The sequence below is a fragment of the Equus asinus genome, chromosome 14 (assembly GCF_041296235.1).
Source record: "Equus asinus isolate D_3611 breed Donkey chromosome 14, EquAss-T2T_v2, whole genome shotgun sequence".
NCBI classification, from domain to species: domain Eukaryota; kingdom Metazoa; phylum Chordata; class Mammalia; order Perissodactyla; family Equidae; genus Equus; species Equus asinus.
Window position 1 is genome coordinate 49,385,791 of NC_091803.1, and position 25,348 is coordinate 49,411,138.

At 58.4% G+C, this 25,348-nt stretch overlaps 1 protein-coding gene across 5 annotated transcripts in view; it reads right to left on the reverse strand.

The window, feature by feature from the left end:
* Positions 1-4,228: 4,228 nt before the first annotated feature.
* RAB11FIP3 (RAB11 family interacting protein 3) overlaps positions 4,229-25,348 on the reverse strand; it is an 81,111-nt gene continuing 59,991 nt past the window's right edge. For 2 of the 5 annotated variants that reach the window (XM_014848862.3, XM_070485334.1), the window contains 10 exons: positions 24,714-24,863; positions 18,820-18,855; positions 14,407-14,500; positions 13,097-13,200; positions 9,809-9,949; positions 7,694-7,775; positions 6,679-6,816; positions 6,253-6,408; positions 5,959-6,099; positions 4,229-5,880 (listed from right to left, as the gene is read on the reverse strand). In XM_014848862.3, coding sequence (XP_014704348.3) covers positions 5,767-5,880; positions 5,959-6,099; positions 6,253-6,408; positions 6,679-6,816; positions 7,694-7,775; positions 9,809-9,949; positions 13,097-13,200; positions 14,407-14,500; positions 18,820-18,855; positions 24,714-24,863 — 1,156 coding nt within the window. In that variant the 3' untranslated portion in view covers positions 4,229-5,766. The other 3 variants (XM_044746408.2, XM_044746410.2, XM_070485333.1) reach the window with 3 other exon arrangements.

Here is a 25,348-nt window from a genome sequence, read left to right on the forward strand (position 1 = left end):
AGGGGGGCGCTCCGCGGCGGCCTGGCAGCACCCGCCGCGTCCGCGCATGACCTCCCCGACTCCGTCCCTCCCTTGATGCTGCCCCTCGGCAGCCCTGAGGGTCCGCACTCCCGGCAGCCGCCCGCCTGCGGGGCAGACCCTCCTCCAGGCTCCTCTGCCCTGTCGCCCGGATGCGCTTCGGCGTCAGCGGCTCATCAGCTGCACAGAGAGGCTGCAGAGAGGGACCCGGGGATGCTGAGCGCAGAGCACGGTGGGGGCCGTGCAGGAGGAGGAAACCCAGAAGCGAGGCTCCTCCGCTCACAGAGATCCGGGGAGCGTCTGGTGGTCCAGTTCTGCCTGAGATCAAGTGCAATTGTACCCTTGGGAGGTTGGGTGGGGTTTGCCCCAGTGCCCAGAAAGTCTGAGCTGACCTCAGTAAGACTTACAGGGTAGGGCTCTGCTCCTGGACCAACACTGAAGCCCCAGGAGAGCCTCGTCTTACTCTCTAGAGGCTGCGGCAGGGATACCTGTGTCCCCACGTGGGGGCTTGGGCTTTAGCTGCAGCCAAGACAGCTGCTTCCTGAGTGCTCCGCGGTGACAAGCTGCCTGTAGGGACACAGGGCTGTGGAGTGACTGGACCCACCGCCAACTTCCTCACCTGCACGAAGGTGATGACTAGCAGCCTCTGACCACGTGTGGCTGCGGAATCACAAGAGCATGGAGTCAAGGGCCGAGTGCCACTGGGGGCTCAGTGACCACAGGTCCTCTTCCCTCCCCAGCCCCTTTGCCTGGGCGTGCCTGGGGTGGTGGTCAGGACTGGTGTCCACAGCCCTGTAACCTCCCGACAAGAGAAACAGCTGAAGTCGAGCCTGGTGACCTGATGGCCGAGCTTCCTGCCTGCTCACTGCAGAGTTTTGTGGCGCCAAGCCCTACACAGGGAAGAGGAGAGAGCAGGAGCACCCAGCCCTCCCCAGTAAGGGGTCAAGGCCTATCGTCGGGGAGAAAGCCCGGTCACCAGAAGGGGGCCTCAGGAGTTTCAAGACTGTTCCCTGTCTGAGGAGCGAGCTAGAAGGAACAGGTTGTGTGTGCAGTTGGGAGCAGGAGGAGGCTGGCCAGAGCAGGAAGACGAGGGGTGAATCTGGAGTCAACCTGGGGTCCTCTTAGATGTTCTGAGGCATGCAGACGTAAATTTAAATAACTATAAGGCAGAAGGTAAGTGACAATCGACCGGCCAGGCTGTTGGCCAGTGCCGTCCTGGCTGGATGACACAATCCTCACAGCTCAAGAGACAGGAGTTAGCTGCCCCGAGGGGAGAGGCTGGAGAGGGGGGAGCAGCCGTGCAGAAAGAGCCGGTGACAGGTAGGAGGTGTGGGGGTGGGCGGCACAGTTCCAGCGTCCCTGTGCAAATCCCCCTCGTGCCCACACTGTTCCTGGCTTTGGGGCCTGGCAGTGTGCAAGACCTACTAGCATGCCCTCTGGAGCGGAGATTCCAGTGGATGAGGGCACAGGGACCCTCGCTGTGTGACAGGCACCGGGGGCCGAGGCCAGCAGGCAGGCTGAGGGCGGGATGCGCCTGTGCTCTGGCCCATCTTATGGAATGGCCTGTAATCACCTACTCTGTGAACCCCTGTACCTAGGTCAGAAAGGAAAGCAGGTGCCCTCACAGGCAAAAATGGAGGACTCTGAGCCAGCCCTCATGGCCTAGCGGTTAAAGGTCGTTGTGCTCCACTTCAGCGGACCGGTTCAGCTCCCGGGCACGGAACCACACCACTCGTCTGTCAGTTGCCGTACTGTGGTGGCGGCTCACAAGAACTAGACACAACTATATACTGAGGCTTTGGGGGCGGGAGGCGGGGGGAAGGAAGAAAAAGGAGGAAGACTGGCAACAGATGTTAGCTTAGGGCGAATCTCCCTCTGCAAAAGGGGGTTCTTCTCTGGGCCTCCATCTCCTAGTCTCTGAGCTGCCAGCAGGTGGAGGGGCAGACGTGGGGCAGCTGGGCTGAGAGTGTGGACAGGCTGGAGCAGGCCCGACCAGGGGCCGGGCAGTGTGTGTGGGACAGTAGGAGGAACCAGGCAGGCCGCGTGCCCACCTGCCAGCAGCCTTCCAGGGGAGGGTGGAGCCGTGCTCCCAGCTTTTCCCACACGCAGAGTCATGCAGAATTGACTAAGGACGTTCAAGCAGCGGCTCTCCAGCAGTGAGAGGGGCCAGCCTGAGGCAGGGTCCAGTGGGGAGCCTGTGGCCAGGCTGATTCGGGGTTGGGGGTGGACGGCCCCACATGGGAGGGGCGCACTCAGGCCTAGGGGGTGCAGGCCTTGACACTGACCTCATGGGTCCCACTGCAGTGCCCTCCAGCATGCTCCCTGGGCACCCCCCCTCACCCCAGGGAGCCCTTCCCAGGTGGCAGCCAGGAGCTGTCGTTTGCATTTACAGTGGACTCTCCTCACGTGTGGGGGCTGTGTCTCCCTATTGGGCTGGGGGCCCAGGCAGGGATCAGCATCAGCTGCTGGTGGGGCCAGCTGGACAGCAGACAGGCCCCCACGGGTTTAAGGGTGGGAATGAAGCGGGGGGACTGGCAGCTCCCCCCTCCCCTCCTGGCTTTGGCCCCCTGCCCACTTGCAGCTCCTCCTCTGGGCAGACGGCCCCACAGGCTCCAGACGAACAGCTGCGGGGCTGGAGGTAGGGCAGGTGTCAAAGCAAAGAGGCACCGGCCTCTTCCTGGGCCAGCAGAGACCCCCTCAGTGCAGCCCGGCTGGAGACAAGGCCCTCCCAGAACCCCTAACCTTAGGAACCTGTGGCAGTGCTTTGGCGTCCCCCAGTATTGAGCAGGCCCTGGGTGCAGACTCCCCCCAGGCCCCAGCACCATGCCACCTTCTCTGGCCTCGTGGCCACGGGTTCTACCTGGTGAACACTGGGCCCTGAGGTGGCCAGGTACCAGTCCTGCTAATGGACCTGACAAGAGGGTGCTGCGTGCCTCTCCAAGGAGCTGCCCTCTCTGAGCACTGGGAGCACGGGGGGCTGTCTGGTTCCATATGCAGGGCGCCCCCACCTCGGGCATCCTGGTGGGGAGGGGCTTGGGGCAGGAGCTGGGGCTTGGGGCAGGAGCTCGGCCTTGGACACGGCCACACCCCCTGCTTTCCTCCTCCATGCTGCCCAGCAGCAGCCAGGGCTCCGAGGCCTGACTCTGGTGACCCTGAGAGTCCTGCCACACCCCAGCTGAGGTGAGACCTGGGGGATCCTGCTGGCTGCAGGCCAGGCTGTGTCCACCCGTCATGGCCCTCGAGCCATCAGCTCTGTGGGCAGCAGCCGGGGCCGAGTGGGCAGCAGACCTGGGCTCCAGCCCTGTCTGCCTGGTGGGGTTCTCGGGCTCCCTGGGCCTTGGTTTCCCTGTCTGTGTCTGGCATGCAGGTGGTTCAGTGCGAGGGGGATGGGAGATGCTCGGTCTGCTGCTCCTATGGATGGCTGGGCAATCAAGTTTTGAGGACTTTTAGCTAACAATCCTCCTTCAAATCAAATCTGGTCACTTACCCTTAGAACCTTCTTGGTGGCAGCCATGCCTGTGGTGGCACCTGAGCTCTGCTCCTCACCCACTTCTGCAGCCCAATCCCATCTGGTCATTCTGTGTGGGGCCCTCCTTCACCCCAACTGCATGTCCCATGGGGACATCGCATTCATAATGAGCCCCAGAGACTTTCACTGCTGCCTCTCCGCCTGGCTGGCCTACCATAAGCACATGGCTGCTGGAGCCCCATCAAGCAGCCCCACCCCAGGAGTGCCCCTCGGCCACTCTGCTGGGAGTCCAGCCTGGAGGTGCCATCCCAGGGCCTCTGGTGGTGGGGGGCTCACACCAAGGCGAGGAGGGGTTGGCCTGACCACAAGGCCTCCTGCTGTCTGGGCTCAGTCGGGCACATGGTCTCCAACCCCCAAATGCCTGTGGGGTCTAGGCCAGGCCCGCAGCACCATCCTCTGCCCTTCGGCCCTGCAGAGGAAGGAGCAGGCCTTTGTGTGTGCAGCTGCAGCTTCAGTCTGGGGAGACCACCCTGGCCTCGCCCTCCACATCAGGGCTGCTGTCGCTCTGCCTAGAAGAGTCTTGGAGGGGATGAAGCAGGGTCAGCGTGCAGGTCAGTGCTGGGCGTCTGTGTGGAACGTCTCCTGGCAACTCGTGCTGACAGTAACGTACCACTGAGGGACGCCTAGAAACAGACCATGTCTGCCAGCGGGTGGCGGGGCGCGGAAAGCAGAGTCCCAGTATTTATGATCATACATATATATATATTTCATGTGTATACCCCGATAGTTTTCTCTCTTGGAAGTATTAAAAAATTGATCAACCTTCAATCTATAAAAAATACCTACTCTACATGATAGAAAAATCTCTCCTCAAGTTTACACTGATTTACACCCAAGGCTTTCCCCAAAATGTACAATGCGAGGCAACGTCTTAAATCTTAGTGTAGAAGGTGGGCCACGTGGAGGACAGAGGGACGCGGGGCCACACACACGCCTGCACACACGCGCTCATGCACACGCACGCACGCACTCGCACACAGCAGTGGCCAGCCTGTGTGCGGGATCCCGGCCCACCCGGAGCACCCGGCGGCTCCTGGCCGTGCTCAGGCTCAGGGGCAGGCCCAGCAGCTGTCGCGGGGGAGACACTGCCGCTCCTGTAGTGCAGGCGCCGGGCAGGACAGCGTGGAGCCAGGCAGGGCTTCCCTGAAGGGACCCCCAAGCCACCAGGAAGGCCTGGTTCTCGGCTCTTCATCTGTGTGCTTGGAGAGCTGCCCTGCCCGGCCTCCTGTGAAACACACCTCGGGGAAGGACAGTGACTGCTCACAACTGCAAACACCCAAAGGAAACGGCCCTGACAGCTGGACTCCGGCTGGGCAACCGGGACATCTCCAGGGGCACCGAGATCTGCCCGGGGGGAGGGCACCAGGAGGCCAGGAAGGCCACATCATGGGGAGGCAGCCCCTCGCCACGGCCTCGCCTACACCCTGAGGCAGAGGGGGCTGGCGACATCCACCCGTCCAGACGGCGCATCCCACACAGTTACTCTCAAGTCCTGATTTCAGAGCGGGGGCTCCTGCTCAGCCCTCACAGGAGGGTCAGAGCCCCTGAGGGTTAGTGCAGCTGGGGTCCGGCCGTGAGAACAGCCATGTGGCCTGGAGACCCCTGGGCCTGAAGCTGGACACAGGTGCCCTTCCGGCCTGGGGAGGGCCTGAGCAGCTTGCGGAGACGCAGGCCAGTGCCAGCGGGACACGGTCCCAGGAGAGCGGGAGCCTGCAGCTCCTGGCCATAGCCTGATGCGCACCGACCTCGCCCGCCTGTGTTCCCCACGCCACATCTGGCGTAAGGTGCTGGGGCCTCTGCGCTGTCTGGGTATGGCTGAGGCCCGGGTGGCACCAGGTCATGGCGCCTGCGTGAGTGCAGGTGGCAGCACCTGGTTGGGACCCGCCTCCTTCCTTTCCTCCCTGACAGGGTGGGACAGCGGGAGGGTCTGCCACATGAGAGTGAGCTCACCCCAGCCTGAGAAACGGTCCCCACATCTCTGCACAGAGAGGAGGGGGCAGTGGGAGGCCAGAGCCATGGGCAGGCCCGCCTGCCACACCTGCTGTGGGCTCCAGTCCCGGCCCCCCTCCTTTTCCCCGTGCCTGCCCCCCCTGCAGCCCCATCTTTGTGCCCTAGCCCAGCTGTGTGCTCCGGGCTCGGTCTGCTGGGGCCTGTCGGGCTAGGCCGTCTCTGGGGTTGGGTGGAGTCCCGAATCCAGCCTGGGCTGGGCCTTCCTGTCTCTACTTGACCTCCAGGATGGACGGGTTGGTCTCCATGATGGCCACAATGATCCTGTCGATGTAGTCCTGCAGGCGGAAGTTTATCTCCTCTTGCTTCTGAATTGCCTCCATGAGCTGCAGGAGGAGCAAGGGGTCAGCGCCAGGCGTCTGGACCGCGGGCACCTGCGGGGGGCCGCTCTGGGGGCATGTTACCTCGTCACGGGAGACCGAGCTGATCTCTGCGGCCAGGGACTCGGAGAAGGATGTTGAGAAGAGGTTCTTGGCGCCCTGGATGCTCAGGTTTATAATCTGCCCGTTGAGTTCATCGTTCTGCTCCTTCAGATTACGGTTGTCCTGGGGGGGACACGACAGCATCATTCCGGGGGCTGCGGCCCGCTGGTGGCTGAGCCTGCAGGGGGAGGACGTCTGGCTCAGGCCCTCCACACGCCCCCCTCCCCGGGCTGGCCTCCGGAGCTGCAGCAGGGGCACAGGGTTGGCTGTCTGCACCTGCTTCAGCCGGCGGACCTCCTGCTCCAGCTCACTCTCCCGCGTGCGGCTGTGGTACTCCTGCAGGCCAGCGCTGCTGCTCCGGCCCCGCCTCTGCTCTGCCTCCAGCTTGAAGAGCTGCAGGTGCTCCAACTGCTTGCGCAGATCCTCGATCAGCTGCAGGGCAAGCCAGGGTAAGCGGGGCTCCAGGACAGCAAGCGTTAGCCCACCCTCGGCTTCAGGACCTCGGGGCGGTCTGGCCACATTCTTAGGGAGGATGACAACACCACGCTTCCATGACGCCACCACGCGCCCAGCATGACACAGTTGAAAACGGTCTAGGACATGAGGGGCATGGCTGCAGATCCCCAGCTCCCTCCAGGGGCCCACAGACACAGGCCCTGCCCTGCCTCAGGAGCTGGCTGTGGGACGGGGTGTCACGCTTACCTCCTGGGTCGCCTCTTTGTCCCTCTGGAACTGGTGCCTCTCGTGACTCAACCTGTCCCCCAGCTTCCTCCTGTTCTCCTGCTCGTCGCTGAGCCGCAGGGACAACTCCTCGATCTCGTCCAGCAACTTCTGCTTCTCCTGGAAGGACACCATGAACACGCCTCGCCTCCCGCCCTGTCCCTAGCTTTCCTTGGCCATCCCTGCCCTGATGGTCTCTAGGTCCCTGGCATCCACGGGCCACGTCTGACTGTCCTGTCGTGGCCGAGGTGCGCACATGTGAGCACACTGCTCTCAGCACCTGCACTGACTCCACACAACAGGTGGGTCTGGGGTGCCCTGTGTGGGGCGTCCTCACAGGCCAAGGGGACTGTTTCTTGGGAGGCAGGGCAGGAAGGACCTGTGGAAGAGCAGGACCTGACTGCAGCCACTCAGCGGGAGTCACTCCCAGGAGCCAGAGTCCAGGTGGTCTTGGACGTCCTTAGAGTCCAGAGCTTCCTGGGGACGCTTGGCAGGAAGGGGAGGATGGGGGAGGAAAGGCCCCTCTGGGAACATCTCAGGACGGGGCACGAGAGGTCCAGCTGAAGTCGGCCCCTCAAGGACATCAGCCTTGGCTTTGGAGCATGGGTTCACGTGAGCGTGACCCTCTGGGCCCAAGGATGCCTGGGAAAGCCAGGAAGCTGCTCGGGGTCCAGTGCCTTCAAGCAAAGGGCTGGCTGGCCTGAGCTTCCATGTTCCCTCACACGGCCCAGTAGGGCCCAGTGCCATCAGCCCACTCTTTGGAACAGGACCGCTCCCCAGCCTGTGGGCGCACCCTTGGCCAGCTGTACCCCTGCAGGCTCAACAGCCAGCTGTGTGGCGGCCCCACTCTGGAAACCCTCTCTTGGCACATCTCAATCCCCCAACAGGTACCAGGTGCAGAGGGTGGAGGAAAGCCCTTGAGCTGGCTGGCTGACCTCGGTGCCCACGCAGTATGCGGCCTGGCCCGCCTGCCCAGAGCTCCCAGCCAGCAACTCACCTCCTCTAGGCGTTCGATGTTGGCCTTCAGACAGGGTGTGCAGGACCTCAACTCGCTGTTCTCCTCGTCCAGCTGCTGCAGCCTAGGACACACAACAAGGCTGGGACCCGCTCCCCCAGAAACGTGCCTCCTCAGGGCGAAGGAGGTCCAGCTTCTGGGAAACCTTGCTAGGGGCCACCTGGGGACGCACAGAAGCCACCCCGATGCCCACAGCCTGGTCTTACACACCCACTCAAGTGCTAGGCACTGGGGTTTGGGGGTAATTTTAGGTTTACAGGAAAGGTGCAGACATGGTGCAGAGTCCCCGTGGATCCCGGCCTCTTTCAGGTTCTCCTCATGGCATCTGCTCATCTGGTGTGTTTGTCACGGCCCACACCCCCACACTGGGACACGCTAGTCACTAAACCATGGACTCCACCCAGGCCCATCTCCTGTCAGGATCCCTCCCAGGACCACAGTGCACCTAGTCGTTTCGTCTCCTGTCCCGTCTGGTCTGTGGCGGTCTCCAGAGTTTCCTGGTCTTTTGTGACCTTGACAGTGTTGAGCAGTTGTGTTCCTGCATTTGGTAGAATGTCCGCAGGCTGGGTTTGTCTGTTTCCTCATGTTAGGCGGGCCATGGGTGTGGGAAGAATCCCACAGAGGTGAGAGGCCCCTCTCGTCCCCACGTCAGGGGCACCTGAGTCCACACGGCTCATCCTGGGCGATGCTGACCTGCAGCACCCGGTTAAGGTGTGTCTGCCAGCATCTCCTCTGTCAGGTTCTACTCTTCCTGTGCGTTCTGTCCTCTGGAAGGGTCACTGAGTCCAGCCCACACTGCAGGGATGAGAGGACTCGGCGTGCCTCCCCCCTCCCCCGAGGGGCGTCTCCATGTGTCCATGGAATCCTCCGTGAGGAAGATTTGCATCTTCTCCCGTTTATCTGTCAGTCGTCTCCTTCACACCGTGGGTCAGGCTCCAGCGCTGCCACTTGCTGTGGGGTCAAACTGTGGGCTCCGGTCAGGGGTGATTGTTCCCGCTCGTCCCCTGTGTCCCCGTGACCTGCCCCATCTTCGTGTGCGCTTGAGCACTTCCCTGCTTTCTGGGGCCACGGGATGTTCCAGGCTCCACTGAGTTTTGCCCTGTTCCAGCCTCAGCCCTTTTTCCAAGGAGCCCTTGATCCTTCCATAATCCAGCATCCTCACATCCTCTGACTCTGCAGTCCCCCTTACTGCCCACCACAAGGGGCTGACCTGCTGTCCTGGTGGTTCGGGCCTGGCCATCCCAGGTGGTGAAACCCCCCTGCGTCTGCAAGCGAGGCGGCCTGCCCGTCCAGGATGACCCGGGACAGCTCTGCCTGTGGCCTCCTCCCCCCACCCCACTTCCAAAAATGCCTGGAGCTCTTCCTGGCTGAAGTCAAGTGTGTCTTCCAGCTTTGAGCACTGGGAGAGAGCATGAGTTTAGAACTGGAGGCCTCCTTCACAGACATGAAACTGCTCTCTCTAAATTATCCCAGAGGTACGGCTCAGCCCACAGGGCTCTGTGACATGCCCTCCTTCACTCCCACTCAGAGGGGCTCTGGGCAGAGAACAGGTGGGAACTCCAAGATGACCTTCGACCATTTCTCTGCCAATGACAGTGAAATGCCTTGTCTGTGGGTTTTCTTTTATAAATGGCGTTTTCAGGACTCACACCTGCAGGTGTAAACGGCCATGGCCCCCTAGCCAGTTCCAGTGTGGACCTGCTGTCATGCACCAAGCACCACGTTGGGGCCTCCGCGGCGTGTTTCACACAGACTCTCTCATCCCCTTTTTCTTCCTCCCCGACTTTTCCTGACTCATCGGAGGCTCATGCCTCCAGGTGAGCATAAAGGTAATTTTGTCAAGTTGCCTTAAAAAAAGACTGATATTTTGATTGGGATGACAGCGACTAGAGAGAGACTTAGAGAAACGGACATCCACATATGTCTTTGAATTCATATCTTTTGTGGTCTCTAGTAGAGTTTTATGGTTTTCTTCACAGAGGTTTTCCACTTTTTCTAAAATCAAACGTATTCCTGGACATCACACCTTCCTGGGCGGGTGGGGTATCCCTTACATTTCCTCACTACCGTTCTGGAAGGACGCGAGGCCCCGCCTACCTGGCCTGCAGGTTCTCGACCTCGATGCTCTTCTCTCTCTCCATCTTGCACAGCAGCTCCTTCTGCTTCCGTGTCTCTTCCAAGACCATCTCACAGGCCCTCAGCTCCTGCTCCTTCAGCTGCTCCTCGAGGGCATTGGCTCTGCAGAGGCAAAGGCAGGAGGTGAGACTTTCTGCCCTTCCCACCAGCGCCTGGAAGCTGCATCAGGACTTCGAGAGAGCCTGCCCTACCGGGGGGAGGGCCAGGAGGCCAGCAAGACCTCCCACCCGCAGCACTGGTCCAGGGCAGTTCTCAAGCAGGGGACGTGCCCCAAACAGCCTCCGCCCCCCACTGAGGGTACCCAGGGCTTCAGAAACACACACGGTCATGACGGCAGGGCCAGTCTCCATTGGTCTCAGACGGGAGCTCACCCCGTCCCAGCCTACACCCACAGTCACCGCCTGCTCACTGTGTGTGGACACAAGCCGACCAGGTGCCCACCCCAGGGACCCTGCACTGGCACTCCAGGCTGGGGAGCTGGTATACAGAGCAGCTACACCCAGGTCACCCATGGCAGAGGTAAGGGCAGGTGACAGCAAGGACACGAAACAAAGGGAATGCTCACATGGGGGCCCCGACTCTGGCCTCCTCCCAGACCAGCACACCCACCCACAGAGGGCTCCAGGCCCTGCCCAGGGCCAGCACAGCCCACGGCCAGAGCAGCCCATGCCCCCAAGCTGTCCATGCACACAGGGCTTCTCATCTGCTCTTTGGCACCTCACACCTAAGAGTGAACGGACGGCTAGAGACCACTGGACACCACAGGAGAGCTTTTCCCACCAAGGAAACAGGTCGTGCAGGCAAAGCCTGTAACTCACCCCCTCAGAGTGAGACCCACACCCACGAGACGGGAGCAATGCCCCAGGAGGAACTCTCAGACGCTGAACTACGAGAAGAAAGAATGCGAAACTCAACAGAAAAGGTGAAGGAGAAAACTACCGAAGAATATTACATAAAAAAGGAAGAGTTAGAGAACAGGGAAGTAAAGAAAATGAGAGAAAAGGCCTCAAGGGTCTAAGGTTTGATTAACAGAAGTTCAGATAGGCAAGAAAATGGAAGAAACTGCACGGAGAAATAATTCTAGAAATCTTCCTGAAGCCGGGGGACACGTTTTCCAGACTGATAGGTTGGAAACCACTCGCCCAGCACAGGAAATGCTGAGGCCTGTGTGCAGGGGGAGCATAAGGCTGCAGCCCCGGGAGCAGCTCGGCTCAGAGGCACGGAGCTCGCCTGCCAGTGCTCCGGGGCCCTACCTCCAACTAGAATGCCAGACCCAGCCACGCTGTCAACTGTGGGGGACAGGACACATTTCCAGACACACAAGGTCTCCAGGAACTGGCTCCTGTGCCCCTTTTCCCGGGCAAGGATAGAGGCATCCTCCTCAGAAAGTGAGTAAGCACAAAAAGAAGAAAACGTGGAATCCAGAAAATAAAAAACCGAACACAAAGTGCGGGATTCCTGGGATGGCAGGAAAAGGAGAATAGCTGTGCAGCATGGGCTGACGGGATTAAAAATGGGAAACATCTAGAAACAGCAGCAGAAGCATGTTGTTGAGGAGAACGAGGGCAGACACCAGAGGAAACATCCACAGGAACTGGACGTGGCTACCGGGGGCTGGGGACTGGCCACAGGGCAGGCGAGGCACCGAGGGGGTTTTTCCACCACGGCCATGCGAAGCCAATAAATGCCTGTCACCCTGGATAAGCGTCACCATCGGCTCAAGAAAGGGGCTGACGGTCCCCGCAGATTCCCCAGGCAAGGACCGGGAGTAACCACGTCTCTGCGGGTGCAGCACACACTTAGCGCGGCCGGAGCCCAGCCTCTCCATGGACGTGGCCGAGCCACCCCGCCCTGCAGCAGGCGGGGCAGGCCTCCCGTGAGAACCTGGGGGCAGGCAGCTGCCAGGCCCAGGGTCTTGACTGACCAAGAGAACTTGTGTTTACTGTTAAAGCCACGTGTGAGCCCTGCCTGCTGTAAGATGGGGCACTCTGAGTCTCTGCACCTGCAGAGCAGACAGACCTGCTGACACTGGAGGACAGCTCAGGAAGGTCAGCACCACCCAACACGGGAACGTCGCGGTAGGCGGCCCCGGGAGCCTCGGAAGGGCCAGGCCACAGTGCGAGTGCCATGTGAAGGCGTGTGGGCCTGGGTCCGGCACTGTTCAGAGCGCTCGGAGTCCACCCACTGGGGTCGTGGGTAAGACACGGAGGCTGCGAGGGACAGAGCCCTGGCCGGAGGTCATGGGGTGTGTGGCAGAGCCAGGCTCAGGCCCCGGCAGCTGGCAAGGACAGAATGTCGTGCATGGGTCCCATATGTGCCGCACTTCCTGCCTCTCTTTCTGGCCTCGCCCCTGCAGGGCCCTTTGTGCCCCTGCACGCGGCACAGCCTGGAGAGCTGACGCTCCTGCTGCGTCTGCGTCCTCTGCACCAGAACGCATCACTGCAAGTCGGGCGGGAGGCTACGAGGCCGACTGCTTTCCAAACGCCAAAGGTTCCACAGGCTTCTGTGAACCTCTGCCAGACATGGGTAGGAAAGCTGCCCCCTCCTCTGTGCAAACGTCGCAGTTCCTCTTCCTCCCGCTTGACTCCCTCTGCCTTAGCACTCGTGCCCAGTCGGAGTCAGACTGCAGTCCCACCGCATCCTCAACGACTGCTCCTTTCTCACTTCAGGGGCTCTGGATACACTGGCCCCACCCTCCAAGCCCCTCAGCTGTCCCTGAGCCCGGGGAAATAACCTAAGCCCCCGAGCCTCGGTTTCGGCATCTGTGAGATGGGGACAGAGGCAGTGTCCGCCTCTCAGGGAGGTTGCCTGGGTGTGAGCAATGGCAGGGGCATGGGCCGAGCACAGCCACCGCCAGAGCGAATGCACCTGCATTGAGGAGGGGTGGTGTAGGGGCTGTCTCTTCACAGCGGGGCACGAGTTGGAGGCCCACAAAGCAAGACTCCAGCAAGCCTTAGCCTGTGCGGCCTCTGCTGCACCCAAGCCCTGAGTCCAGGTGCCCGTGCAGGCAGTGAGAGTGCTGCCCCCGCTGCTGCTGAACGGGGAGGCAGTGCCCCCTTTCCTCTGGGGCCCTGTGCACGCGGGGCAGACCAGGATGTACGTGCTCGGAAGGTCACGTGGCACCATCCCGAGTGGGCTCCCGGGGGCTGGATGGAGGGGCAGCTCCAAGTGAGAGCCCCACCAGCCGAGACTCTTTCTTTTGAGGTGACGAGAATGAGGGGGGTAGGGTCATGCCCCACAGGCCCTCACCTGTGCACCAGCTGGAGGTTCTCCTGCCGCAGCCGGCTGTGCTGTTCCCCATTGGCGACGGTGTCCTTCTCTAGCTCCAACACCCGCTTCTCCAGGAAAACAACCTCGGGAGCAAGACGGCGGCTTGAGAATCAAGGAGGTGGGAGAGTGGGCGCCCCCAAGTGAACTGCTCAGGAGGCAGCATCCACAGGGCTGGAGGGGGGTCCACCTCGTTTGTGGAGACTGTCCCCATACACAAGGCGGTGCAGCCCTATGGGCATAAGGTGGGGAGCACTCCGTGGCCTCAAAACCACAAGTGCAGATGCCACCAGGGGCCCAGAGGCCTGAGGTGTCCCAAGAGCACCTTGTGAGGCTGCAATGGCGCACGGGGCAGCGAGGCTCCTGGTCCCACAGGCAGGGCCGCTGCTCTGCCAGACCCAGTCACGGAGGTGGCACATGCAGGGGGCTTGAGGGACAGAAAGGCCGGGGTTTGTCCCTTCCTCCTCAGCGAGCTCACTAACTAGATGAGAGACAGATACCCAGAGGGAGGAGGAGGGGTGAAGGCAAGCATGAGAGCCAGGACAGCTCTACAGAGTATGAGGTGCTGGCAGTGCTGTAGAGAGGGGGTCCAAGGGGAGGTGACGGGGGAACAGGAGGATATGGACAGGACAGGAGGAGGCAGGGGGAACAGGAGGAGATGGACGGGGACGGGAGGAGGTGAGGGGGGACGGGAAGAGGTTGGGGGACGGGACGAGGTGGGGGGAAGGGAAGAGGTGGGCCATGCATCCTGCCTTCCCTTCTCCCCTCTGCTGGAGCAGGTCCCTGGGGAGCTTGGGACTTTCCTGTTGCAAGGCCGCAGTGCTCCAGCCCAGAAGGCGCTCCATGCGCTCCAGGAACAGCCGTCCACCCAGGTTTGGGTGTGCTCGCTGCAGGCTGATGCCCACCTGCCCAAACCCAGAAGCCCGTCCATCCGGCGCCCTGGCCCTGGTGCACCCTGAACCCACATGGTCAATGCGAACCGACAGTGCTCTCTGCCCTGCCTGTCCTCTGGCTACTCCTCCATGTATGACAGGAAATGCCCTTCCATCCCACAGCCCTGGGCCCTGAGGAAACTGTGGGGCAATGTCAGGCTGGGGGGGCGTCAAATTAGCCCTTGAAGGCGCCATTGCCTCCTCCCACCTGCTCTAGCCGCTAGCCAGAATGGGGACCGGCACCCCAAATGCAACTCACTCTGCACATCCCAGTGTGCACCTGTGCCCAAGCTGGGCCGGCACACCCCAGACCGGCTGTGTGACCCACACGGTGCCCTCCGGTCCCCTCCCAGGGCCTACCTTGTCAGCAATGTCCTCTTCCACGCCCTCCATGGGGTCCGGGGGCGGGTCCTGCAGGGCTTCCATGGTCAGGGCCCCCGACTGGTGCAGGTGCCTGTGGAGGAGAGACAGCCCTGTCCAGAGCAGGCCCTTCAGCACACTCAAGGCGGAAAGGAAGGGGGAAAAGCCAGGGACGCGTCCTTTAAACACCAGCATTTCCAGGGCAGTCTGAGGAGCAAACCCCAGAGTCACCAGTGAGGGGCCGGGGTGAGCTGGTGGCTGCTCTCTGGAGCCCGACAGCCCTGCCTCCCTCCCTGCCAGCTTATGGGACGAGGGCACTTTGTGCTCAGGCAGTAAAACACCACCATGTCACGCTCCCTGTGAGACCAGACGACCTCATCTTCCCCCGAGGCCCTGGCACAGTAACTCAGATTACGACTCCTGCACCAACGTCACCTACACGTTCCTGATGTTTGATTTCAAAAGTTCTCCCTGTGGCAGTAACAGTGAGAGACCGGCGGCCTCGCTCAGGGTCTCTCTTGGGGTTAAGCTTGGGCAGGCACACAGGTGTGACAGTCCTCTGCGGCAGCAGCTCTGAGGACCGGGACCAGTGGACACAGGTCTCCAGCCCTATGGGCCATGTCGGGTGTCCCACAGCCCAGGACTCAGGTGGACACTGTCCCCACGGCCCTGCCAAAATCCCCTGCGGGTCCACAGCCTACTTCCTTCACTCCTCAGCCCCTGGTGCCTTAGCAGATACTCAGCAAACACATGTTCAGAGTCACCCTAGCGACAGCCTTGTTAGTTTTGGTGACACTGTATCAGCTGTAATGTATCTGGAGTGTGTAAAACTCTTAGAGATTTATGCAGAGCCGGAAGTCTGCAGGTACCAACCCAGGCTCTGAGTGCCACAGTCTGATGCTCACAGCTGTGTGACCTTGAGAAAGCCACTCACCCTTTCTGAGCCTTACTCTCCCATAAAATGCAGGCTGTTATGAGGTTTAAATGAGGTTATATATGTGAACAGTTCCAATAAGGACACGGCACAGAGTAAGAATTCAATAAAATGCTATTAAAAGTTACACTGCAGGTTTCTACATGATCAAATGTATGAAGTTCTAGTTCCTTCTTAGTACTGACTGGGCTTGTACATTTTTTAAATTCTTTTTCCGGAAATGTTCCAACGGGAGCAGAAAAGAGGGCATCTTCACCCCGGGGACCGCGAGGCCCCTGCATTTGCCCCGGGTGGACATAGGAGCACCTTTCGGTGGATTTCATCTGATTCCCTGAAGGGCACGGAACCCAAAGACAGAAGGGTGGACAGGCCATCGTGTACTCGTCTGATCAGTGTTCTCGAACACCTATGACCTTGACCCCAACACGAGCTCCTGATGCCACTGCTGGGGCGGGAAGCTGCCCACCCCAGACCCAGAGACCACCCTGAGAAGGGGCCTGGCCTGGGACTTGTCACACGACCCTGAGCTCCTGCCAGGGGCTCAGGGTGCTTTCGAGGGCTGAACCTGGGGACAAGGAGGTTGTGCATAGTCCCCAAGCGCCCAGCATGTGAGGCCAAGGTTCCTTGGCATGGGCTGGGGGGCTTGTTTATGTAAACCCACTCCCACTCGGGAGACATACAAGGAGAAGAGGCTGTGGGAAATGCTGATCTACCCCCAAGGGGGGCAGGTAAAGTCTGGTAGGTGCCCAACTGCACATGAACTGCCACCTGACCGGGGACCTGCCTTCAGGGGGCACCGCCGGCCCTGCTGGCACTACCTGCCGTCCTGAGACCAGCTCTGTGCCGGTGCCTCAGGGTCCTCACAGGCACACCAACCCCAGAGCCATTTCCATCCAGGCTGGGTGCAGCCAGGTCACAGAGCCAGAGCTGGTGGCTCCAAAGCCATAGTCCAGCCCCCATGCCGCGCGCACACGGAAAGGACAACAGTTGTTTCGAGTTTCCTTAGAAGTCTGGTGGCAGTTTAAGGATGAAACGGCAGCAGCAGATGAAAGCTGCATGCATGTGTGTGCACAGACTGCAGCCTGTCTGTGAACTCTAACCACAGGTACCTGCAGACCGGGCTTCTCTACACCCAAGGGTGTCTGTCAAGAGAAGTTAAACTCTCAGAGGGTGTTTTAAAGGAGCGAGCAGATACAACGCCCAACAGCTGCAGGCCCCGGTCCATCCACATCTCCAACGTGGGGGCTGAGCACAGACGACTCAGCCGGGTTTTTACCTTCCTTAGTTTCACCAGCTGTGGCCTGTCTGGGGTAGAAGATGGGCGTGAAAGGGAAAGTGATGCTAAAACTATAATCAAAGTGTGGTCTGGAATTAATACTACATTCCTGAGGGCTTTTCTGAAAGAGGAGGTGGAGAAAACAAGTGGAGAAGGTGGACTGATGACGTTCACCTCTGCTTCCTCTGGATGCTAGGCCCTTAAGATGACAAGACAAGAAAAACCAAAGTTTACATCCCCGAGGACAAAGTGCAGAAGAGGAAATGGCAGCAGAACAGAGGCATCGCAGGCACCAAGCCCTGGAAGGCAGAGGGAGGAGGACTGCAGCTGATCAGGGGACGCTGGAAGCTGGCTGATCCTCAGGAGAAGCCAGGAAGGACCGGCGCCTGAGAAAGGGCCAGCAGAGACGAGCGCAGATGGAGGATGGAGGTGGTCCCCACTCCCCTGGAAGAGACAGGCTCTCCTAGACCCCACGGAGCCCTGACGTGGGACACAGGGCCCGCTCATAGGGAGAGCACCCACACTCGGCCAGCTCCATGGCGGTCCAGGGCAGCTTCCCCAATACTGGCAGACAGGTGGGACTCCATTTGGGGAAACCGGCCAGCTGGATCAGAGGAAAGACCTTCCAACATGGGGTCTTGTCCATGCCACACGCTTGCCAGCAGCCATGTGCCGGATGCAAGCAATCGCTCCCATACCAACAGACACACCACCCGCCGTTTGAGGGAAACCTCTAACAAGAAAGACAAGACCCGGGCAAGGACCCAGGGAAGACATGGGAGGAAGAGCTGGCAGTGCGTCACAGCAGGCAGAGCAGAGCAGAGGCACAGGGTGGTATGGACGAGACACAAGGGGCCCGAGTAGGAGCTCCAGAAGGTTAGGGACATGGAGCGGAGGATGCATCAGAGAAATGGCTCAAGAAAGGTCCCCAGAACTAAGGGACAGAAGCTTCCAGATTGAAGCAACATGTCTTTCATCCTGCCCTACATAATTAATGAGAAAAAGGACTCACAAGATTCACCCTAAAATTTCTGAACCTCAGGGATAAAGAAACACTTAAAAGCTTCCGGAGAGGGAAAAGGAAAACCAGAAAGCATCTGCGCTCACAGTAGAAGCTGGCGCTAGAAGATGAGGAGCAAAGCCTTCGAAACTCTACAGGGGGATGATGTCCAACCTAGAGTTCCACAACAAGCCAAACCACAGAGTAAAATAGCCAGGAAGTTCCCAAAAATTCACCTCCCGAGAAGATATGGGAAGATGTGCTGGACAAAAAGAGGGAGATAAAGAAAGGAAGATGAAATCAGAGAGCGAGATGACCTGACACTTGAAACAACTAGGGGAATCAGTGGGAGAGAAAGCACAGCCCCAGCCTTGCAGCCTGCACGGCACCTGTGTGGAGGGCAGGCACCCTGGGGCGACATCCAGACAGGGGCAGGGCTCCCTCACGGCCCTGTTAGGGGCTGGGCAGTGGAGGCAGGGGAGCAGCACAGAAGAAGCAAATGAAAATATGAAGGCAATCACTGCCTCCAGGAGAAGCAATGACTTCCCTAGAAAGGAAACAGTGATGCGTTGTGAGGAATGCTGCACCTCACAGACCCTGTGAACCCTGCCCTCAGAGCCAGCCCGGCAGGGGGGAGAATGAATACACGAGCTGTCTCTCACTGTAGGAAGCCCTTAGGGAGTATCCAAAACAGACAAAGCAAGAAATGGCCACAAAAAAGCACGTTCTTTAGAAACGGAGCTAGGTATCTCCTTTACCTTCTCCTCACCTCGGGGAACCAGCCAGGGCAGCGAGGGCACAGCCTTTGAAGGAAGCAGACCCAGACCTGGGCCCCGTCATGTTCTGGGGCTGGGAGGCCAGGGCCCTCGCTGACCCTCCCTACTGGTGGGTTAACCTACTGCGGACACGCAGGGCCATTGGCGCTTTCCAGACCTCTTGGTAAAGACAATAAGCCAGGAGGAGCGCCAAAAGCTTTCAACGTAAACTTCCCAGTTACAAAGCCTGGTCCCAACCCACAGTTTTGGAAATTCTTTTCACAATCCATTCCCTCAAATTATTTTCAATCCCAAGCTGTGAGACGTGACTTTCAAAATTTTTAAAAAATACCTTGGAAAATAGTATTTTCTAAACATGTTCTTAAAGAGCTACGATTAGCAATACATTTCAGAAGAACATCTCAGTAAGGAACCAAGGGTCTCCTACCTTGCCACCTTCTTGCTGGAGAGCCGCTTCGCTGGACTGTGCAAAATCAAAATAAACAGGAAAATAGTGTCAGCGAACAGACAGGGAGGAACGGGAGGAAACAGGAAACTCAGGCTGGAGAGATACGGGGCTGGGGGCGTCCACAGGCATGCACCACCCTGCCCCGAGGCAGCTCCATGCACAGAAAGGCCCACTCAGCAAAACGTCCAGAGACACGGGAGCAACTCAGGGGCTTGTCAAGGCCTCAGCAAGTGGCATTACTCCACCTGCAAATAAATTTCAGATGGAGCCACAACCAGACCTGAGTTCAGAGGCAGACCAGCTCGCTGCGCTGGGTCCGAGCCATCTGCCAGTGCCACATCCCAGAAGCTTTCAAAGCCAAACTGCCCTCCAAACGCTTGGCCCCCAGAGGCCCCTGCCTGAAATGTGACCCGGGCCTGTTTGTAACAGGAAAGTTTGTTGTCGGTTTTAACTGAGGCACCCACACTTCACACTCTAAAATCCCGCCTGGCAGTGATTTGAAAAACCTCTCCCACTGCCATTTCGGGGCAGTAAAAACAGAGCATCACAAATGGTCCGTCTGATGTAATTATCTGCAGTGGCAAAAAGGGCCCAACTTACCTTCCCTCTCATTTCTGAAGTCCACAGTTTTATTTTCCAATTTAACTGCTAAACTATTAGCCTCAACCTACAAGAAGATAAAGTCATCTCTCCAAGCACAAGAATGACCGTTGTCTTGGACTTGGAAGAGCCAGACAGGCTGCATCTCTCTTCAGCTCACTCATCTCACACACCTGTGATTCCCTTAAGGTTTGGGTAGAAAAGTCTACTTAGGGAGAAATACATGCTGTACCAGTTACCAATTCACTGCCTCTCAGCTCAAAATTCATCCTTTTTACTTGTTCTGTGGAAATGGATCCGGGCCCTTTGCAAGGTGAGGTTTTGTCGGCTGAGCACACTGGGGAGACATTGTGGGAGGAAGGGTTGCTGCAGGCTCTTGGGGCTCCCTGGTGGCACCTTGCTTTCAACTGAGGCTCTGACAGTCACGCTTCAAAATCTCGCCTGAGCAGCTTGCTGGGTGCCGGCGCCCAGCAGCCCCCAGGGGCCAGCAGCCTCCCTCGACATCCCCTCAGGCAGTTTTGTAGTGGAGTGCTTCTGCTGAGACCCTTCCCAGGGAACAGCTTTCCCGGCAGCCAGAGGGCAGATTTCCAGCAAGTTCTAGAAGATAGATTCAACAAGTCCTGCCAGTGTGGCACCATAGTGACATCTCTGCCGCCCAGCCTGCCAGGCCCATGCCCTGTGCAGCAGGGTCCGTCTCAGCCCTGGGGGTGCTGCTCCTCACACAGCTGCTCCTGCCTTCTTCCGAGTCCTCTTTATCTTACTAGCTGATGCCTTGTCACCCCAATCTCTGTTAGAGTCAGTCATTCTTTCCATTCAACTTTCATGTTCAAATTACGCAGTGGCTCCCCTCTCCTGATTGGACCTTGACTGTCACTGTACATTTTAACACAAATCTGTTTCATGCTGAGACCACTGAGACTCCCTGAGACACGGGACAGGACAGACTCAGTTTGCCAATCAACCTCTCAGGGACTGGACCAGCAGTAAAGCGATGGGGTTTAGAATTTGAAAATAAACCCCTGGGGAAAGCAGACTTCTTAATTTCTACAAAATGAACTGTTTTCACAGAGGCTCCCAGGTACCTGGAAAATAAAAAACACTGTCGGCACATTCTGAGGCTCACTGGGCAGAAATTACATCTGGTGTCAAGGCTCCCAGATATGGTGTGGACTAAATCACTTTTTTTTTTTTGAGGAAGATTAGCCCTGAGCTAACGACTGCCAATCTTCCTCTTTTTTTTGCTGAGGAAGACTGGCCCTGAGCTAACATCCATGCCCATCTTCCTCTATAAAACCCGAGGGATGCCTACCACAGCATGGCTTTTGCCAAGTGGTGCCATGTCTGCACCCGGGATTTGAACTGGCGAACCCTGGGCCGCTGAGAAGCAGAACGTGCGAACTTAACCACTGTGCCACCAGCCCGGCCCCTAGATCACTTTTTATCACCCACCAACCATGACCAAATGCATGTTTTGAGGCAATTCTATGGAAACCAACAGGTAAGATTCAGATCTCCTCAACTCGGTGCTTAGGGGGAACTTCCTGACTAACAGCTGTGTCCTGATTGTAATGATTTTAATGGTACAGGAACTCCTTGGCAGAGTCTTTCTTAGGGAATGGGTAGCTGGAAGTGAGACCCCGCTGGACGTGCTGGTCATACTTAGCCATGTCCCAGTCTGTTCTCATCCCCCCCGAAACCTAGCAGAGGTGACCATGGCCATCCTGGGCAGGTGCCCAACATGGGAAAAGATCAGTTCCACGTCAATAGCCTTGGAGGAGGAGAGACAAGATGCGTGTCTCCAAGTTTACTCTCAAATACCGAGACGACACACCTGTACTCAGACCCACTTAGCAGGAGGGCAAGTCTTCATATGGGAAGGACGAATGACCCCTCACCAGCCAGTCGAGTGATCTTCCTGAAGCACTCGACACCCAGACAAACACACATGAGGCAAAAACCAGCTTTCCCTGAAGCAGAGGCCAGCAGGTCTATGAAATCAGCAGATGCCACACTTCCTCAAATCTCCCTGGGAGGCCCCCCTCAAAGCACACTTCTAGCTCCTCATCAGGGTGCTGGGACCCCCAGGCTCCCCTCTGAAGCTGCCAACTGGCCACACACGCCGTGATCCTCTCTACCTGGTCCATTGGGCATTTGCTGGACTCCGACCTGTGTTTCGAGTGTTACACAGAACTTGAGGAAAAGGGATCAAGACATCACATGTGCTGGAGCTGGAACTAGGGCAGGACAGCAGGCACAACTGGGCCGTCGGCCACGGCACCAAGCTGGCCTCAGCTAAGGCTCTAAAGGGGCAGGTTCCTCAGGACAGGTCAGTGGCTTCTAGAAGCCTATGCTAAACATGCTGAAACCATCAGGATTGTTCACTTTCTCCCATCTTTTACATATCCTCCTGCCAATTCAAGGCCCCTTCTTCCAGGAAGCCGCCCAGGAGTCCACATCACTGATCAGCACGGGTGACCCCTCCTGCCCAGCATGAGAGCTCTCTGTGGGTCGCACGCCGCCTCTGCTGGGCCGGGCTGCTGTGGACCACAGTGGTCCGCCTCTTCTCCAGACCCTCCTCAGAGGGGCCCACCCAGGGGCTTGCTCACACAACAGCCAAGTCAACGACATGCTTAAAGGACACGTTGATATGTACAAACCACCCAAAAATGCTTTCTATAACCGGAGTTTGCAAAGTTGTGAGGAGCCAGCAAAAGGACCTGTCTCCTCCCGGGACGCTCACCTGAGCTGCGACTGTGTACAGGGGCTAGAGAGGGAAGCCAAGAGCTTCGACACAAACCAGAACCGGGAGATGGAAAAAAGAAACCAAACAGGGACTGGCAGAGGGCAGGGGGCAGCAGGCACGTGCTGGGGTCTTGGCTGCGTGTTTTAAAAACAGGGTAGCAAAGCTGGATTCTTCTGGTAACGGAGTCTGGGGCAGCCTTACACAAACGAGTTCAGGGAGGTGCTCACCTGGAGCATGCACGCCTGATGTAAACTACACTTCTGATAGCTGTTTACAAATCTGTTTTTACCGACCAAATCTTACTTTAAACTTCCCGGAGCTGTTTCACGTGACCCTCAATTAGAGAAATCTTTCCAGTAAAATGAAAAATGTCTCTCTTTCCCAGCACAGTCTTTCTTTCACATGCTGGATTTCCCATGCAGGACGCACAGCGTCCAAAGCTCGCTTCCACTCGTGGGGACCGAGCAGCGGATGAGACTGGGCATGCACACAGGAGCAAGGAGCGTGCAGGCACTAAACACAGGCTCAGCGCATGCAGGGGAGGGCAGGGCATGAGGGGAGTCTGCTGTCCGCCCGCTTCCCTCTTGACCACAGCGCTGGCCCGGCCTCCGGAGGGGGCACCAGAGCGGCCAGCTGGCGGGGTGGGGGCTGCGGGCAGCAGAGTCCCCTTGCCCCTGAACAAGGAGCAAGGCTAGGCACTCTGTCAATTACCTATTCTTTTCAAGATCATTCAGGCGAGCAGAGAGGTCCTCAAGGCGGTTGATTTGTTTGTGGCACTGGCTACAATAAAACTCAAAAGCCTCATCCGTGAGGATGCTGCGCAGCTTTGCAGCAAGCGGGTCAGCGCTGGAGAGAGGAGAGCATCAGTTCAGGAGAGGGCAGTACCGCAGGCTGCCCGTGACTTGACGCAGGGCCGGACAACAGCATTGTCGGCTGAGCGGCTGTGAGGACGGTGGCTCTGGCCTCTAGGCTGCATGAGCCCCCGTCCCTCGTCACCTCTAGGACCCAGGTGCTCAGAGGAAACAGGTGCAGCGTCGGCTTCATGGTAAACAAAAGCCCCTCGTTAACACGGAGTGAGTGAGGACACCGCAGTGTCTCCTTCATCAGAAACACATCCCTGTGGGGGTGAAGCACCCAGTGTCCCGTGAAGTCTTCCTTCCTGGGCTGCAACTATCTTATAACTGCTCTCAAAGCCGCCAGGACCAAAGCTACGTGCGGATGATGAGGCAGCAGGGATTCTGTCATTTTTAAGAACCTCATTGGAAACTCAGAATGCCACCAGCCTCCCTGCACTCTAACTCCAACGGCACTTGGGGCCCTGGCGAGGAGCTGCTGCAGGAGAGCCCCTGGGCTTTTGGAAGCCACTGCGGGAGTGCAATTTAAAGAAAGGGTGAAGCGAAACCTCAATTGTAGCGCAGAAGTTACACTCGAGACATGAACAGTGAAACAGTGGGCAGGAGACAGGGACAAACTAGACAAACGGGAAGAGATGACCAACACAGCAAGGCCAGGTCCTTGGGCCCTCATTTCAATACCCCCATGAACGTGGCATCGGAACGGGAGGGCTGCTCGGAGCAAGCACGCTGTTTGCTCACGCACAGCTCCCAGAGACGCAGGTGCACGGCTGGCGGGCAGTCTCGGGGAGGGCACATGGAGAACGCAGGGGGGCCCCGTCAAGCAGCCCTCCCGGCACTGCCCGCCCCAGGTCCTCTGGCCCAGGTGACAGTCTGGGTGAAGAAGAACCTCTCAGTCGCCGGTTTAAAGATACTCAGCCTCTGCTGTTGGCAAAGATGGAGAATTTCAAGAACCAAGCACAAAGAGACTGGCGGACAGGCTGTTCCTCATCTAAGAGGCAGGCATGTCCTCTGACGGCCGCCCCCAGCGACGGGCTGCAAGGCCCACGGAACACAGCACAACTGACAGCTTTCTCCCTGCGCAGCCCTGAGGGGAAGGAGAGCCGGGGAGCAAACAGCTCCGTGAGGAAGGCCTCGCCCTCCAGATACCACAGTTCAGTTCATTCAAAGCCAGAACATCCTGGACAGTTTGGGGATGTGAATCCAAACAACCGATTGTGATGCCAAAGCCTCCTGGGGAGGCAGGTCAAAGGGCACAAACGCCCAGCTACAGAGGAATGGGGCCTGAGCATCTAACGCCCATCATGGTGACTGCAGTTGACAACACTGTCTTGTATAAATGAAACTTGCAAAGAGAGCAGAGCGTGAATGTTCTCACACACAGACCCACACAAAGCTGCCTCAGCGTCGCCTATAAACCGCAATGCGATCCACAACCGACGGGCTCCGTGCCACGTGCCTGAGCTGAGGCCTCGGAAATCCGGGAACACGGCTGGACAAGACACCTGAGCCAGCCTTCACCCAGGTATGAATCTTCACACTGACTGCGGCATGTTTAATTATATTACAGAAAATAAAACAAGCGCTCTCACCAATTTACGCACCCAAAGGGACATTTCCTCACAAGCAAAGGAGGGGAGATGGGGGGAGGGGGAGCACCGAGCAGGCTGCGTTACCAGGGGCTGAGGAACGTGGGCTCCCTGCAGCCATGCTCCCCGTTGCACAGGGTCTCCGGGGACAGCTCCGCCTCGCTGCCCTCGCCATAGTCCTCGAAGTGCTCCTCGCCACCCATCACCGTGACGACCGACTGGCTGTGCGGGTGGGATCTGCGGGGGCAGAAGAGAAAGACACACTCTGACTCACCCGCGGGCAGCCCCAGGGCTGGGGGCGTGGCCGGGGCTTTCTCGTAGAAATGTGCCCCGAGCCACACTCGTGAATTCAAATGTTCCAGCAGCCATGTTAAGAATAAAAGGAAACGAACAGGTGAAATGGATTTTAACATTTTTTACTTAGCCCAACATACCCAAAAGATGATTTCAAAAGCAAGATTTTTTATGTTCTTTATTCCGCAATCAGTCTTGGCAGCCTCGTGTTCGCTGTGCTCTCCCAGCACGACAGGCTCACACAGCCATGCTGCAAGTGCTCAATGCCCTGCACGGCAGACCGTCAGCTGGAGAGCAGACCCACGTCTAGGCACACTGTCCTCACACAGCCACCGGCTGACGTGAGCACAAGCTTCTGCTGTCATGTAAGACCCAGAGCAGCAGCTCCCAACCAGGGAAGTGAAGGTGTGCCGGCACCTGAGCCCTTC